This window comes from Pinus tabuliformis, chromosome 7 (assembly GCF_031772625.1).
Source record: "Pinus tabuliformis cultivar Carrire ecotype Pingquan chromosome 7, CPIR1, whole genome shotgun sequence".
Taxonomy (NCBI): Eukaryota; Viridiplantae; Streptophyta; class Pinopsida; order Pinales; family Pinaceae; genus Pinus; species Pinus tabuliformis.
The window spans coordinates 693,750,750-693,766,677 of record NC_142293.1 but is presented as its reverse complement, the minus strand read 5'-3'; the positions used below and the strand labels follow the sequence as shown (position 1 = coordinate 693,766,677).

General features: G+C 35.9%; 1 protein-coding gene across 2 annotated transcripts in view; it reads right to left on the bottom strand.

The window, feature by feature from the left end:
* The window catches only part of LOC149249386 (high mobility group B protein 9-like), a 106,118-nt gene extending 96,392 nt beyond the window's left edge, over positions 1 to 9,726 (bottom strand). The window contains exon 1 of one of the 2 annotated variants that reach the window (XM_089458683.1): positions 9,091 to 9,726. In XM_089458683.1, the coding sequence (XP_089314809.1) occupies positions 9,091 to 9,458 (368 nt within the window). In that variant the 5' untranslated portion in view covers positions 9,459 to 9,726. The remainder of the gene's footprint in view (positions 1 to 9,090) is intronic. The other variant, XM_089458682.1, reaches the window with a different exon arrangement.
* Positions 9,727 to 15,928: the final 6,202 nt, after the last annotated feature.

The following is a 15,928-nucleotide window of genomic DNA, read 5'->3' as shown; positions in this document are numbered from 1 at the left end:
GAAATTGTAATTTGGATGTTATTGGAAATTGTTGAAGTAATAATTGCAGCGTAAATCAACTCTTGATGAAAAATTAACATGGTATCAAAGCTGAGGTAAAGACAAGCCCAAGAGACATAGAGCAAGAGCATCCATTCTCTAACAACTGGATTTTGGTCTAGTAAAAAATGTCTACCTCATACTTCAAGGATAATGAAAAGCTAGTTGATGCATCTGGCTTTGCAACTTGGAAGACCAAGATCAATGTCACCTTAGATGAGTATGATGTCTTGGAATACGTGGAAGGAAAGATTTCAGCACCTCCAAAAAATGCTCCCCAAGCTATCAAATCCAAGTACAAGAAAGGTGAGATTAAAGCTATCAAGATCATTGATTGTTTAAGAGATCATCCACTTGTTTATATTTCTTCTTTGAAGACATCCCAAGAAATGTGTGATAAGATTGTGGGCATGTATGAAGTGAACAATTTGAGCCACATTATGGATATGAAAAATGAACTCAAGGAATCTAAGATGCGCAAGAGAGAGACTATACAATCATTCTAAATGAGAATCACTAAAATTAGGGATCAACTTCGAACAGCTTAAATAATTGTACCTGACAAGGAATTAGTGATGACTATCCTTACTTGTCTTCCTTCATCATGGGACATGTTCCTTACTTCTATCAACAATAGGGAAAGGATCCCTTCTTTTGATAAGCAACCTGCTCTATGCAATCAAGAGAAAAGAATGATGATATCTAGAGTGAGAATTCAAAGGCCAAATGAAGGAGAGCCTACTGCCTTCGTTGCTCAAGGAAAGAACAAGAACAAGAAGAAAGGAAAGGGAAAGCCATCTAATTCAAGAAGACCTCCTCAAGCCAATCGAGACTCCAAGGACTCAAGAAGATGAGATAGAGATGTTGAATGCTACAATTGTCCTCAAAAAGGTCACAATGCTCAAGATTTCCCCAAGAAGAAACACTTCAAGGTCCAACAACAAAAATTGTGGCTACAGCAACGACAAGTTATATGATAGAAGAGATGGAAGAAGGAACGGTAGAAGGAGAGACTCTCCTAATGATCGTGAAGAAGGCTATCATCCACAAAAGAGGTCAAGTCCCGATGATTGTGAAGAAGGCTATTGTCCACAAAAGAGGTCAAGAAATTATAGGTATGAAAGTAATGCTACTAATCAATCTAAATATGTCCTTATTTTTGTACTTTCTAGTTCCTCTCCTTCAAACACTTGGGATAGTTGGTCGATTGATAGTGGGGCCTCTCATCATTTCTCTGGGTATAAGGAAGTACTCTCTAATTCAGTAGAGAGGGAGTCAAGTTTCAAGATTATTCTTGGAGATAACTCCACTCGTCATGTTAACGGCTTTGGGTTTGTTAAATTTCACTTAAACTCTAGGGAACCTATCTTGCTTCATGATGTGATGTATGTGTCAAGATTAAAGAAGAATTTGGTATCTATATCTACCTTGGAAGACGAAAGAATGAGGGTTGCATTCATCAAAGGAAAAGTCCTTACTTGGCTTGTTGGATCCTCTATGAGAGATGCTTTTACATTGGAAATAGATTTGAAGGACTCTATAAATTCACAGGAAGACCTCTTCTAGCAATGCTCCATGATACAAATCATCAAAGCGAGTTGTGGCACCAAAGGTTGGCCCATCTTCACTATGAAGCACTTCTGAAATTGAAGAAATTAGTCTCTGGGATTCCCGATGTTCAAGCTCAACGTGATGGAGTATGTCCAAGGTGTGTCGGTGGAAAGAAGACGAGGGAACCATTCCCCTCTAGCGAAAACAAGACAAAAGACATCCTCCATCTCATTCATTATGATATATGTGATCCGATGCTCGTACATTCACTTGGTGGTCATCTCTACTATATTACGATTTCTCAAGAAAGACATGAATATATTACTTGAAGCACAAGTATAAGGCCTTTGACATATTCAAGGACTTCAAGGCTTTGGTTAAAATCAATCAGGGAAGAAAATTAAGATCCTGAGGTCCAACAACGATGGGGAATACATTTCAAATGAATTCATAGACATTTGCACAAAAGAAGGTATCAAGAAGGAGACGATTGTGCCCTATAATCCCGAACAAAATAGAGTGGCTAAGAGAAGGAACCAGTCTCTATTATAGAAGTTCCTTGAGCCATGCTCCATGATCAAAAGTTATCGAAATTCCTTTGGTGAGAAGCAACCAATACAACAGTGTATGTTCAAAACAAGGTGCCTCTACAAGCATTGGATGACAAGACCCTTGAAGAAGTATTTACAGGTGTCAAACCTGACATTGGTCACCACCATATATTTGGCTACACCGTATATTTCCATGTGCCAAAAGACAAAAGAAACAAGTTGGAAGCCACCAGAAAAAAAGGTATGTTTGATGGATATTGTGAAGATTCTAAAGCCTTTCGAATATATATTCCTAGTCAAAGGAAGGTTGAAATTAACAGGGATGTAACATTCGATGAAGATGTTGCCCTTAGGAAAGCAAGGGACCTTCCTCCGCCTCCTCCTCCTGAGAAGAAAGGTGATGATATTGATATTCTAGAAGGTCCTCTCGTGCCTGAATTTGAGAGAGATGTTGTTGAAGATCCCATGGAGCCCATGGACCCCTTGGATCCTCCTCATTATGATCCTCCTGCGAGGAAGAGGCCACTTTGGCTTCACGATACATTACAAGATGTCAAGAGACACATTCCCGCCAAAAGGACCTTTAGAGAGAGCAAGAAGCCATGCAGGCACCAGGGATATGTGGTAGCAATGAGCAATATCATTCAAGTTGAGCCTCCCACCTTTGAAGAAGTCATGAAAGAACAAGTCTAGAAGGATGTTATGGCCGAAGAATACGAGTCAATTATGAAGAACGACGTATGGGATGTTGTGCCAAGACCGAAGGGGAAATTTGTGGTGACTTCAAAATGGCTCTACAAAATCAAGCATGGGGTTGATGGAAGCATCGAAAAATACAAGGCAAGGTTCATAGCCCGAGGGTTCTCCCAGAAAGAGGGAGAGGATTATGATAATATATTTGCTCCAGTTGCTCATTACACCCCCATTTGATCTATTGTTGCACTTACAGCCAGTCAAGGATGAACTCTTCATCAGATGGATGTAAAGACTACCTTCTTGCATGGTTTGCTTCAGGAAGAAATATATATTGAACACCTTCCAAGATTTGATGTTCACGACCAAAAGACCCATGTGTCCCGATTGAAGAAAGCTCTCTATGGATTGAAGCAAGCCCCTCGTGCCTTGTATGCTCGCATTGACAGTTACTTGATGAAGCTAGGATTCACAAGGAGTAGTGTCGATCCAAACTTGTACTTCAAAGTGGTCCAAGGTATGCCTCTCATTTTGGTATTATATGTTGATGACTTATTCTTGACAGGTGCAGACCCTCTCACTCTTCAATGTAAGGGGGAGTTGCCTTTGAATTCAAGATGAAAGACCTTGGTTTGATGCACTATTTCTTGGGACTAGAGATATGGCAAAGACCAGAGATTTTCCTTTCACAAGGAAAATATGTTGTGAAATTGTTAGAGAGATTTGGAATGATACAATGCAATTCCTTGCCTACACCTATGGAGATGAATTTCAAGAAATTGTGGAGAGGTTGTCAGACCCAACTCAACAAACGTTTCTTAGTATAGACAACTAGTTGGTGCTCTTATGTTCCTCGTGAATGCTCACCCGAAGATATGTTTCAAAATCAGCACTTTGAGCCAATTTATGATCGAGCCTCACCATGTACATTAGGTGGCTGCAAAGCATGTGAGATATCTACATGGTACTATTAACCTTGGACTAAGATATGTCATTGGTGATGTTAGACTGCATGGATATCAAAATGCAGATTGGGCTAGCAATGTTGTCAACAAAAAGAGTACTTTCAAATGTTGTTTTAATCATGGATCTGCCATGATATCGTGGATGAGCAGGAAGCAGAAGTCAATAGCCCTTAGCACAGCTGAGGCTGAGTATATTGCAACGAACCTGACAAGTTGTGAAGCAATTTGGTTGAGGAAGCTCTTTAGAGAGCTATTTGAGCAAGTTCTAGACATAACAATTATATATTGCAACAACAAGAGTGGGATTCGTTTGTCAAAGAATCTTGTGTTCAAGGACAAGTCTAAGCATATTAAGATCAAATATCATTATATTCAAAAAATGGTGCAAAGAGGAGCCTTGAGACTCCTAAGCATTTCAACAGATGAGCAGATAGCTAATATCCTCACCAAGGCTTTGCCAAAAGGAAAGTTCTTGGTCTTCAGAGAGCAACTTGGACCAGTTGAGATGGCCCTTTCAGATAAGGATCTTGATTGATCAAGCACACTGAGCAGTGCTCTTCCCCCCCTGGTTGAGCTACCAAGGTGAGGAATGAATTTAATGAGCTCTTAGCGATGAGAGACCTTTGATCGATAAGATGTAAAGACCTGGGATCTCCCCTACCCAAAGTATGCTCCAGTTAACATCCTACCCACTATGAGGGATAACCTGCCCACCTAGACAATGGGATGAGGGACTTGGGATGCAGTGTGATCCCTACCCCTTGTAGTAGGTGGATCTCGCCCAAGTTGGAGGATGCATGTGTTCTACCATCTGACTCTTTAGAGTTATGATAGATGATCAGGGACAATAGGGTAGAGTGTGATCCTTACCTCTGGTAAGTTCATCTCACCTATTGTCAGGTACTTTGGGATAGAATGTGATCCCTACGCATTGGGGTCGATTGATCTCGCCCATTTCTTTAGTTCCAGGTAATAGTTATGGCTCCTCGACGATGATGATGATGATGATGGGTGGTAGTTGTGTCTCCCCAATGATGATGGAGTCAAGGTGGTAGCTAGAGCTCCCCTGCAGCAATTCTTCTTCTTTAGATTCGAGAGTGTTCGACATGAGATGAGAAAAGACAAGTAGAGATGAGTAGGGATGCAAATGACATGATGACAAGATACTTATGATGATCACATGATGCAGTTGGAATTTACCTCTAACTAATAGGGGGTGTTAATTTGGCAGCTCAATGACAAATTCCAACCATTGTATTAAATTTCTCTTTCCGAGAGGACCAAAATTGACCTTTGAAGCACTTGATTCGAACATAGGAAGGTGTATTTTTAAAGTGAAGCCCACAGTTGCACAAATTGTCAAGGTCGGCATAAGGAAAAATTGCCCCTCCAAAGTTGCATATAAATAAAGTGGCCTCAAGCTCATTTGGACATCACATCAACACAATCTTCTTCTCTCTTGATTTATTTGATTCATACAAGTCTGAGGCAGTCGAATTTTCTTCACACATGCGACAATCTTAGAGGCTAGGTTGACTTTTTGCGTTAACTTTTTGCAGCTAGACAATTTGATCGAGTTTGACTTGATTTTTTACTAGCTTTGAGTGGGAAAATTTCAATTTTAAGAGGCCATGTTGACTAGTACCAAAATTGAGAAAATCTAAGCAGTTTGACCAAGTGTTGACTTCTAATTTGACCGCGGGAAACTGTAGATTTGACAACAAGGAATTCTCTAACCTTTGATTAGACTTTTGTTGACTATTTTGCGCTAACTTTAACCAACAAGCAAGATTAAGTTTTTGGGTTTTTGGATGATGTACTCTCTCTACTAAACATTTAAATACAATCTAATAAAAGAAGAATTGCAAAGGGTTTTCCCCCATGTGGGGTTTTTCCCTGGTCATTGAGAAAATATTGTCTCTTGGTTGTCTTTCATTATGCATTTGTATAATTGTTCTATCTACTACTGCTCTACTATTATTGGTTAACTAAAGAAGTGAAATTGTAATTTGGATGTTATTGGAAATTGTTGAAGTAATAGTTGCAACATAAAACAATTCTTCATGAAAAATTAACACCAAGAAGGCACCTTGGTGGTTTTTATGAAGGGCTATGACAATAAATTTACTTTGTTTTTATTATTTCTTATCTTTTACTACTTAATTGTATTTTTTGTTATTTCCTATATTGTTAATTTATGTACACAACACACTACAGGCCTAGATAGAGCACCACATATATAAGTTATATTGCCACAAGTCTAGGTTGTTCTACTGCAAATATCAATTGCAGTACCACTGGAGAAAATCACAACGGTCAAATGTCAACTGCAATACTAGTAAAGGAAATCAGATAGGTCTACAAGACTAGTGAGCATACTTTCAACTAGCTAATGGACCATAAACAACTAAGTAACTAGCCATTAAAGTCAAACATGCCTACACAACATTGGTCCTTCGATTTTCACCTCTTATTTGTTGACAATATTCTAATTTTCTGCAATGGCGCATCCTTTCTCTTTATGGAAAAGCCATGGGGATGACTATAAACGACAAAAAGTCTACTATCTCGTACCACAACCTAGAAGAGGAGGAGATGAGACATAGCTTTCAACAAATTCCTTTTGAAATGAAGCCTTTGTCAAAAGATCTAAAGTATTTAGGCTTCAGTCTAAAACCTAAGAGCTACAACAAGGAGAATTGATCATGGCTCATTGCTAAGGTAGAAAAAAGTTTAAAAATCCAAAGCCTAAAATGGCTCTCCAAAGCAGATCACCTGGTATTGATCAAATCTGTCTTGTAAGCCATTCCAATATATTAAATATCCTTAGCTTGGGTCCCAAATGAATTGTAGAAAAACTCAAAAGATTATGCTTCAAATTCCTTTGCTCAAGGAATCAAGAATAGGGGCAAGAGAATATTGTTTTGTTCTCCAAGGCATTAGCAACTAAGTGTAGTCGGAGACTTCTTACCACCCAAAGCCTGTGGACATCCATTGTTACACAAAAATATATAGCCTCGAGTCCATTGGAAGAATACATCAAGAGGGTGGACAAGCCACGGGCTAACATAACTATTTAGAGGGCGATTCTACATTCATTTGACCTCATAAGGAATGGGTTGGCCCATAAATTGGTAATGAAGCCATGGTACAAATTGAAACGGATCCATAGCCAAAGTGTGGTGTTGGCCACATTCTTCCCCAACAGCTCATTGACTCCCTACATGACAAGGACATTTCAAAACTAGCGCACATTGCCAGCCCAAATCACTGCACCATTTAAAGGCAAGGATGGAGATTTGCATAGCAGATGGGTCTGGAGGTAGATTTCCATGTTGCATGGAATGAATATCTGAGTGCCCTAACCACTAGCCACATAAGGATCACTGCTAAATAGGATGAACTGGTTTGGAGTTGTTCTCCTTTTGGCTCTTATTCCCCAAAGCTAGGATATATAGTCATAAATGTAGACGAGGCATTAATAGAGCCAAAATGGTGGTGGTGGGTGGTATGGAAAGTGAAATGCCCAGCAAAGGCCAAATTTTTTATGTGGTTCCTAATACGGAAGAAGGTCCCCATCTAGGATGTACGTCAAAGATGGTGTTCTCTCTGCAAAGGCAACAATGAAACTTCAGTGCATGTGTTCATGCAATGCCCTTTATTCAAGCATGTATGGGAAGTCTATATGCCAGCATCAAGCCTAAACTGTGTATGGGAGGGGGATAACTTGGAGGAAGCTTGGAGAGGATGGTACTTAGACCCGTCTACCCTTGCTCTCAAGGCCCTCACATTGATAATTCGTTGTGGGTCTAGCTGGCCCAAAATAAGGCCATTTTCTTGGACAAGCCTCATACTCAAAGCATATCACTGCTTAAACTATGGTAATCTTAGCTCATTTTCCCAAAGCAGAAGGCACAAGCCCTCCCAAAATTATTGTTAATGAGAATCAAGACTTCTCAAAGCCTTGTCCTTTCTTTGACAGCACCTCCAGTGATGCGGATCTTAGGAGTGGGGGAGGTTTTACTCTTTTTCTATCTGCCTCTCATTTCTTTCATGTCAAAATGGGATATGGCCCATGTACAAATAATCAGGCTGAGCAAAACCTGTTGATTTTGCTAAGGAAAAAGGATGCCCACAAATCCAAGTTTACAGGGATTCAATGCTTGCAATAAACTGGCTTTAAAAATCGCAAGCATGCAAAAACCTTCTTCTGGTTCCCATCTTGGAAAAATTATGGAGGATTAAAGACTCATTCTCTTTGCATGTTCACATATTTACAGTGAGCAAAATGGGCTGGCTGATAGACTTTCTAAAGCAAGCTTGACTATGGAACACGTTCTCTAGCACATCCAGGAGCAGCATGAAGAATCTGTATATGAGTTCTATCACAGGCCATACATAGATCAGATTGTACAGGCAGGAAGGACCCAACTTTTTTGCATGGTCTCTTCATATCCAAAATTGACAGAATCCTACAGTCCATATTGCTGTTTTAGTCTAAGAAGGGTGAAAACAGCTCTCTTTTTCACCAATTTCTGTTGTAATTAAAGGAGCCTAAAATAACAGGGAGAATTTAAAAACTGCTAAAAACAGAAAACGATTAAAAGTAATCTTCAGCTAATGTTGTGAATTTGATGTGCAAAAGCATCACCAAGGCATCTAAGACCAAAGGAGCCTGTAAAAACCGAAAGAACAAAAAGAAATCTATAGCTTCGGCTTGAATTTATCCTGCCATTCAAGAATATTTCTTGGAAATTAAACAAATACAGACAAGATTACAATATTTAGTGTGCCCAAGGTACAACCCAACATATCTTCATTTAACATAAATTACAATTTTGGATATTATTCCTCTATAAATTTGCTAAAGGTTAACTATAATGTCTCGGTGACTATAAATATAACAAGATTAGCCCTGCTTCTAAATTTACTGAGAAAAATGTTGAAACTCCTTCACTGGACAATAATAGCACTATAGGTTGCTTTTTAAGGATTTTCCCTTCAAAAGAATAATAATTGACTACGAAATTGGAAAAGAAAAATATTCAGATAAGACGTACAAGATAAGGCCTTAATTGAAAATGCTAAGCTGCTGATAATTATATTAATAATGTAATTTTAGAGCCTGTTTACTATGAAAGTTAAGGCCAGTTAATATAATCGCTCTGTGTGGCAAATGATATTCTAGCCTGTTAATAGCGTCGGGTTTCATCGTTGGCGAGGGTTCGAACCTTGGAAGAATTCATTTTATAACGACAAAAACAGTCCGGAAAATGGGAATTACCACTCACGTTAGCCTCCTCCCAAGAGAACCGTGAAATGTTCCAAGCGCCTCCTCGAAAAGGTCCCGGCTCGCCAGCAATGTGTCGTGCTCTGCTATTGGAGGGGAGAAAATATTGATCCCTGGGGGCACATGATAACCTGACGTCGCCAATTGTTGCTGCCCCTCAACTTCTTCGACGTGACCACGACCTAACTGCTGCTCGTTTTGCTCTTCCCCTATCTGCTCTGTGTTCTCGCGAAACAGGGACAGCCCCTCGAAAGGCATCTTACGATGATTTTTGGGCACCTCTAGCGTGCCCATGGAACCCAGCGGGAACTGTATTTGGGGGTATTCGTGAAATTCTTGCGGGGGATCCTCCTGCGCCTGAGGCTGCATTTCTACATAAATTACACTTACAGTAGGGTTTTGTGACGCAGAGGGATTCGACCCTCGGACTTGCGGAAAACACGAGGCGCACGGAGCCGAGCGAGGAAGCGGATGGTGAAAGAAGGGAAAGAGAAAACGAGCGGGAGTCTGATACAGAAATAAAGGGAAGGCACGGCAAGCAGGTAAATAGATGCGCGAAAATCCTACCCACGCTTCTATCTAATTATAGCGAGCGAAAAAACACACGTACGGCTTTAGCCTCTAATTCCCATCCAAATTCAGCGGACTTGTAGTGCCGCTAAACCGGGGCACACCAACCCCGGGAAATAATAGTAAAAAACAAATATACGAAACAAAATATTTATGGTTTTATTTAAGTCGGTGGACGGCAGATCGCACCTCTCAATCCATCGGACGGTTTTCGTGCCCTCACCTCGTGCTTTCTGTCCACGTCGTCCATGAATTGAGTTCGCCTTTAAAACAATTCTCTTAATTCTCTTCCATTATGTTTCTTAAACAAAACGAAGAATAATAAAATTATATTTAATTAATAATTACATAATGCAATGTTTGACTATTTATGTATTTAAGGATTTTTAACGGTTGGTTTTATTTATTTTTTTATTTTCAAATGTTAGTTATTCAACATTACATCTCTCCACTTTTAATATTTAAAAAAATAAACTGCCATCCTCACACCCTCATGAAACATCAACTACTTTTCAAAAATGTGTGTTATCAACTTTCCCTGTATAGGGACATCACTTTTTATTTATCAGTATTTTTTATACTTTATTAAAATACAAATCCTGACATTTAAAAATTAATTATATATTTATTAAAATACAAATCCCTCACATTAAAAATTAATTTTATATATATATATATATATTTTTTAATTGTACTGATAAATCTACTGTTAACAGATTTTGTACCTATTCTATATTTTTATTTAACTGAATTAGTGACATATTGGCAAAGTTTTCTGCTAGATTATTTTATAGCCAACCCAACCCATAGCCATAGGACGTACATACAGGTGTTCTCCTTCTTCCCTCAACGTTTTTAAATTTTCCTATTTAAATTTCAAATGTGTGTATCTTATGGTTAATTAAAATTATTAAAAATATTTTTTTATATTTTAATTTAAATGTATTTCTTTAAATATGGTTAAATTTATTAAAAATTAATATTTTTAATATAAATAAAAATAATGATATGGTATTTGCTATTTCATATAATTTTAAAATTAGATTATTAATAATTGTGAATGTGTTATAAAAGATGAGATATTTTGACTATTAACAAGTTATGTGGAGATGTAATTTTTGACCCGGAAGACATTGAAAATTTTTGACCCGGAAGACATTGAAATTTACAATCATTGTATCTTTTGTTCATAATCAACTTTGAAACCATAATTTTATTGGAATGTGGCAATATTTTGAATAAGATTGTGATTTTTTTTTGTTTAAGTGTTTTATTGAATGCATAAGTGGATTCAGTGTCTTGAAAAACCTTTTGGGATTAAACAATTTAAACTCAAATATTATGATTTTTTTTTGTTTAAAGTGTTTTTTTGAATGCATAAATGGATTTAGCATCTTAAAAAACCCCTTGCGGCACTTGACTTCTACAGATTAGATAACTTAAAGTCAAATTTTTAAAAAATCTCTATCGAATTTTGGTTAAAATTAACTAGAAAATATGTCGTGAAAGAATTCTACAGATTAAACAATTTAAAGTCAAATTTTTAAAAATATCTATCCAATATTGGTTAAAATTAATCAAAAAAATGTCGTGAAAGAATTTTAGAAATTAAACAATTTAAAGTCAAATTTTTAAAAATCTCTACGAATTTTGATTAAAATTAACCAGAAAAAATGCCCTAAAAGAATTCTACAAATTAAACAATTCAAAGACAAATTTTTAAAAATCTTTATCAATTTTGATTAAAATTAACCAAAAAAAATGCCGTGAAAAAAAAGTCAATGCATTTATTAATTAGATTACGTGTAATTTATAACATTAGCCATGAACTACTTAGGACCATGTTGTAACTTTATTTGCTCAAATTGACCTTTAGAGAACTAACAATAATGCAATTTTTGACATTATTTTAAAGCGTTAATTGTGACCATTTTTGTTAACTAAAATTGTTTCAAGAACGAACAATAATGTGATTTTTGACATTATTTTAAAGTGTTAATTGAGACCATTTTTGTTAACTAAAATTGTGATTAGTTTTCTCATTATTTGTGTGATTAGTTTGAAGTTATTTGCTAAAACTAATCTATGGAAGAACAAACAATAATGTGATTTTTTGCCCACGGGGCTTTGTATTGATGGTGAATGGGTGCGCTGTTAAGGCACTCCTTGTGATAGGTCACTGGTTCAATTCCCCGTGGCTACTTAGTTTAGTCTTAACCTAGAAAAAAAAAACAATAATGTGATTTTTGACATTATTTTAAAGTGTTAATTGAGACCATTTTTTTAACTAAAATTGTGATTAGTTTTCTTACTATTAGTTTTAATCAATGGCATTGTTAATAAATAGACAAATCTTATATATTTTTTATAGTCATTTTAAGTCGTCCAACAATTATAAACTAAAACAAGAGCATTGTTAGAATGTATGATGTAATAATATTTAGTAACTATATTTGCATGTGGATATTATTATTGATCTTGAGAGCATTATTGATAGGACATGTTTTACATGTAATGGAGCACTAGTATTAGATTATGTGAGGATGTCAAATACCTCATTGATAAGTTCATATTATAGTCATTTGATCACTAACCCTGAAATGAGCAAATTCCACATTCACCATGAGATTGAATCTCTCAAGTTGTAGATCTAGAAAATAAGACTTTGGAATCACTTACGTAATTGGAAAGTATGTATAGATCCAATGTGAACCCGAGTGCTTGTCATGAGAGTTAGTAACCAAATAAAGTATATTTAGAGAAAGCATATTCAAAGTGGATGTCCCTATTATCAATCAAGTAACTTGATAATGTCCATGGATGTGTTATCCATGTTTTGAGCTTACACTACCATGGATGTGTTATCCATGTTTTGAGCTTACATTTGTTTAATTAGTGTTTACACTACCATGGATGGATGTGTTATCCATGTTTTGAGCTTACATTTGTTTAATTAGTGTTTACACTACCATGGATGTGTTATCCATGTTTTGAGCTTACATTTGCTTAATTAGTGTTTACACTACCATGGATGTGTTATCCATGTTTTGAGCTTACATTTGCTTAATTAGTGTTTACACTACCATGGATGTGTTATCCATGTTTTGAGCTTACATTTGTTTAATTAGTGTTTACACTACCATGGATGTGTTATCCATGTTTTGAGCTTACATTTGTTTAATTAGTGTTGACTATAGTGAGAACAATGTAAATGGAACCACAACAGTTCCATAAGACATCATACAAACCATTTCAATAGTCACTAAGACATCAAATCACCCATGCAAACTCACAAACTAATTCAATACACTACAGCATCTAATCCCCCATGTAAACTCATTAACCATTTTAATAGTCATTGTAATTTATAAACTTATATCATTGTGTGTGTTGTAAACATTGTTGGCTAACATAAATGTCATTCGAATTTTGTTAGGCCTTTGATAATGTTCAATTGAATAAATAAATAAGATTGGAAAAAATAAGAACCTTTAAAATCTTAAAATTTTAAATATAAAAATCTAAAATTTATTAAATGTAAAAATTCTTAAGCTACCAATTATACAAACCGTGACACTCAACCAACCATATTTTTCATGTGATACCTAAGTTGAATCTGAAGCTTAAACAATTTTTTCAAAACTTTGTTTAAATAAAATGTAAAATTACATTGCATATATACATTTAAACACCTCTTGTAATATCAAGAAAAAAATGTGAAAATACACCCCTCCTCATCAAATATTCTCTTCTCACAATCCTAAATATTATTGTTGTTGGGGTTTGGGGTTCAGCACCAAACAATCAAGCAAAATCGTGTGCCCTTTGTCAAGACCTATGCAAAGAACTATCATTGGAAGTCACCAAGTTAATTGCAATAAAGGACTCTTCTCTCCCCATATCTTATTTACAAAAAGGCTCCTCCCCTAATAATTTGAAATTGAAGACTCTCCTTGCTAGAATAAGAAGTCTACTTCATAAATTTGAACAATATGAAGCCTTTCAAATTCTAAGACATAAAAACATAGAAGTTGGCTTTTCGGTGAATCACAAAGACAAATTAGCAAAAGGGGACATGGGGGTTAACAACAATAAAAATAAATGTTCAATTCCTTAAGGAACTCAAAATCGTCATGTCCAAAAGCACAAGGGGCCTTTCATAAAATGAAAACAAGTGGAGTAATTGATTGGCTATGTGGAGGTTCCTCTGAGCTCCTAGACTTCAACATGCTAACAAAGGAGGAGAGTGGTCAAGAGGACAAGAAAGACTTATCAAAAATAGAACCCAAAAACTATGTTGGTACCCAATGAAATGTAAACTTTGTTTGTTAGGAAGTTACTTGAAACTTTATACTTATAAACAAGTAGATAATTTTGAATTGTATAAAGAAGAACATTCCCAATTTTGGCAATTATGGTCTGTTTTGGACCCAAATTCTATGCCTCTATGGCTCATTATGCTCTTTGATATACAAATGAGGTATTGTTCCATGCCTTGTGCAATAACTTAATACCAAAAAAAAATGTGGTTTTTGTGCGTGTGTGTCATAGTACAATATTTTTGTTTTAAAAAATAATCACAATGTACAAAAAGACTTGTTTCACACATAAGGCCTAAAAGAAATACAATAAGAGTATGTTAATTGTTCCATACAAAGGTTAAAGAGTAAATTTATATAGAGATTTTCTCCATGGTTACATATACAACATGGCAAATAAATAAAGAAGACATATAATCTCAATATTGGAAAAAATGGATGAAGATATTTAGAAGACTAGTCCTCTTTATATTCATGGACATGTCATGTTTCCATTTCTAGTTGTAGAATTCTTAATTACAGACCAACTTTGAAGACATCGTCTGTCTTTTTATTCATTTACTTGTAATTATGAAGACAAGATATTGAATTAAAGTTGAGTATGAACATTAAAAACTCTTCAAACACTGGCCTTAAAATATAGTTTTATAGATCGTTGATCCCCTTCATCCAATTTATAATTATCATTGAATCACTAAAAAGTAAATATTAGTGAACCATTTTTTCATAGAGAGGATAAAAAATGGCTTACAATCATTGGTTAAGGAATATTGTCGGAGCCACCTTCAAGGCCAACCTTAAACTATGGGAATAATTCATATGAATTATACCCTAACTCCATGTATAGAAGGCTCACCTTAACAACTCCATCAAAATATGCCCATGCTCTTGACCTAAAAGATCAATCTAGTCAACCACCACTTGCCTTACACATTTTTCCATCTAGATATAAGGGAAATTATCCAATATAGGTTTACTTTGAAGAATTCATTGAAGAGTTAATACATGGAAAACCTCAAACAAGCTCACATTTCTAGCAAGCCAAATTCTCCAAGCATCTATCCTAGAGAGGGATTTTACATTTTTTAGAGCTAGATTGTTTACTTGAGGTCTTGGCCATTCATTTAAAGAGGCTCAATTCAAAACAAGTATACAACTTATCAAATCTATTAGCTCCTTCCACACCTAGATACAATAAGCACATTATATTAGATTATTAGCAAAGCTTAAAAAAATAATTATTTTGTTTTTTTCTAATTTATTTCTTTGAAATTGTCACATAACATGACAACATGTATTACCACATTTTTTGGCAATAATAGTAATGATGAAGTTTGCTTTTCAAAGAATCATCAACTGTGGTACATGACCCTGTTGGAATATTGAGTGAGGCACTTGAAAAAAGTAACCGTCCTAGGGGATTAACCCCAAGACCTCGTACATGAAGCTCAAAGTAGCTAATCACTTGATCTAGTCCATCGAGCTATGTTTAGAACATCTTGTCCTATCCTCAAGCTCTTAAGGAATAGTGTCATTATTAATACCTTTCCAACCCTATTCAACCATTGGGGGTGAGCATGTCACCAACAAAATTTTAACCAAGAAGGATAACAACTTCTCCTCTTAACCACTTACACTAGACCCATTTGAAAAAATGTTTGGAACAACCTCTTCCCACCCTTTGATCACTTAAGTGAGAGATATATTATTGGTACCTTGCCAACCTTAATCAACCCATGAGGGGAAAACATTTGACAAGTGGAATTTGAACCTAGGTAGGAAGGATAATGTCTTCTCCTCTTAACCTCCCGAGCTATACCTAATTGACAAGCATTAAATATGTGATATTTAACAAGATGTTAAACATGTGGGAATTGGTGATGATGGTGATATTTAACAACCGTTAAAACTAACTTTGATCTATCTAACCTTAAAAAAACTAATAAGGAA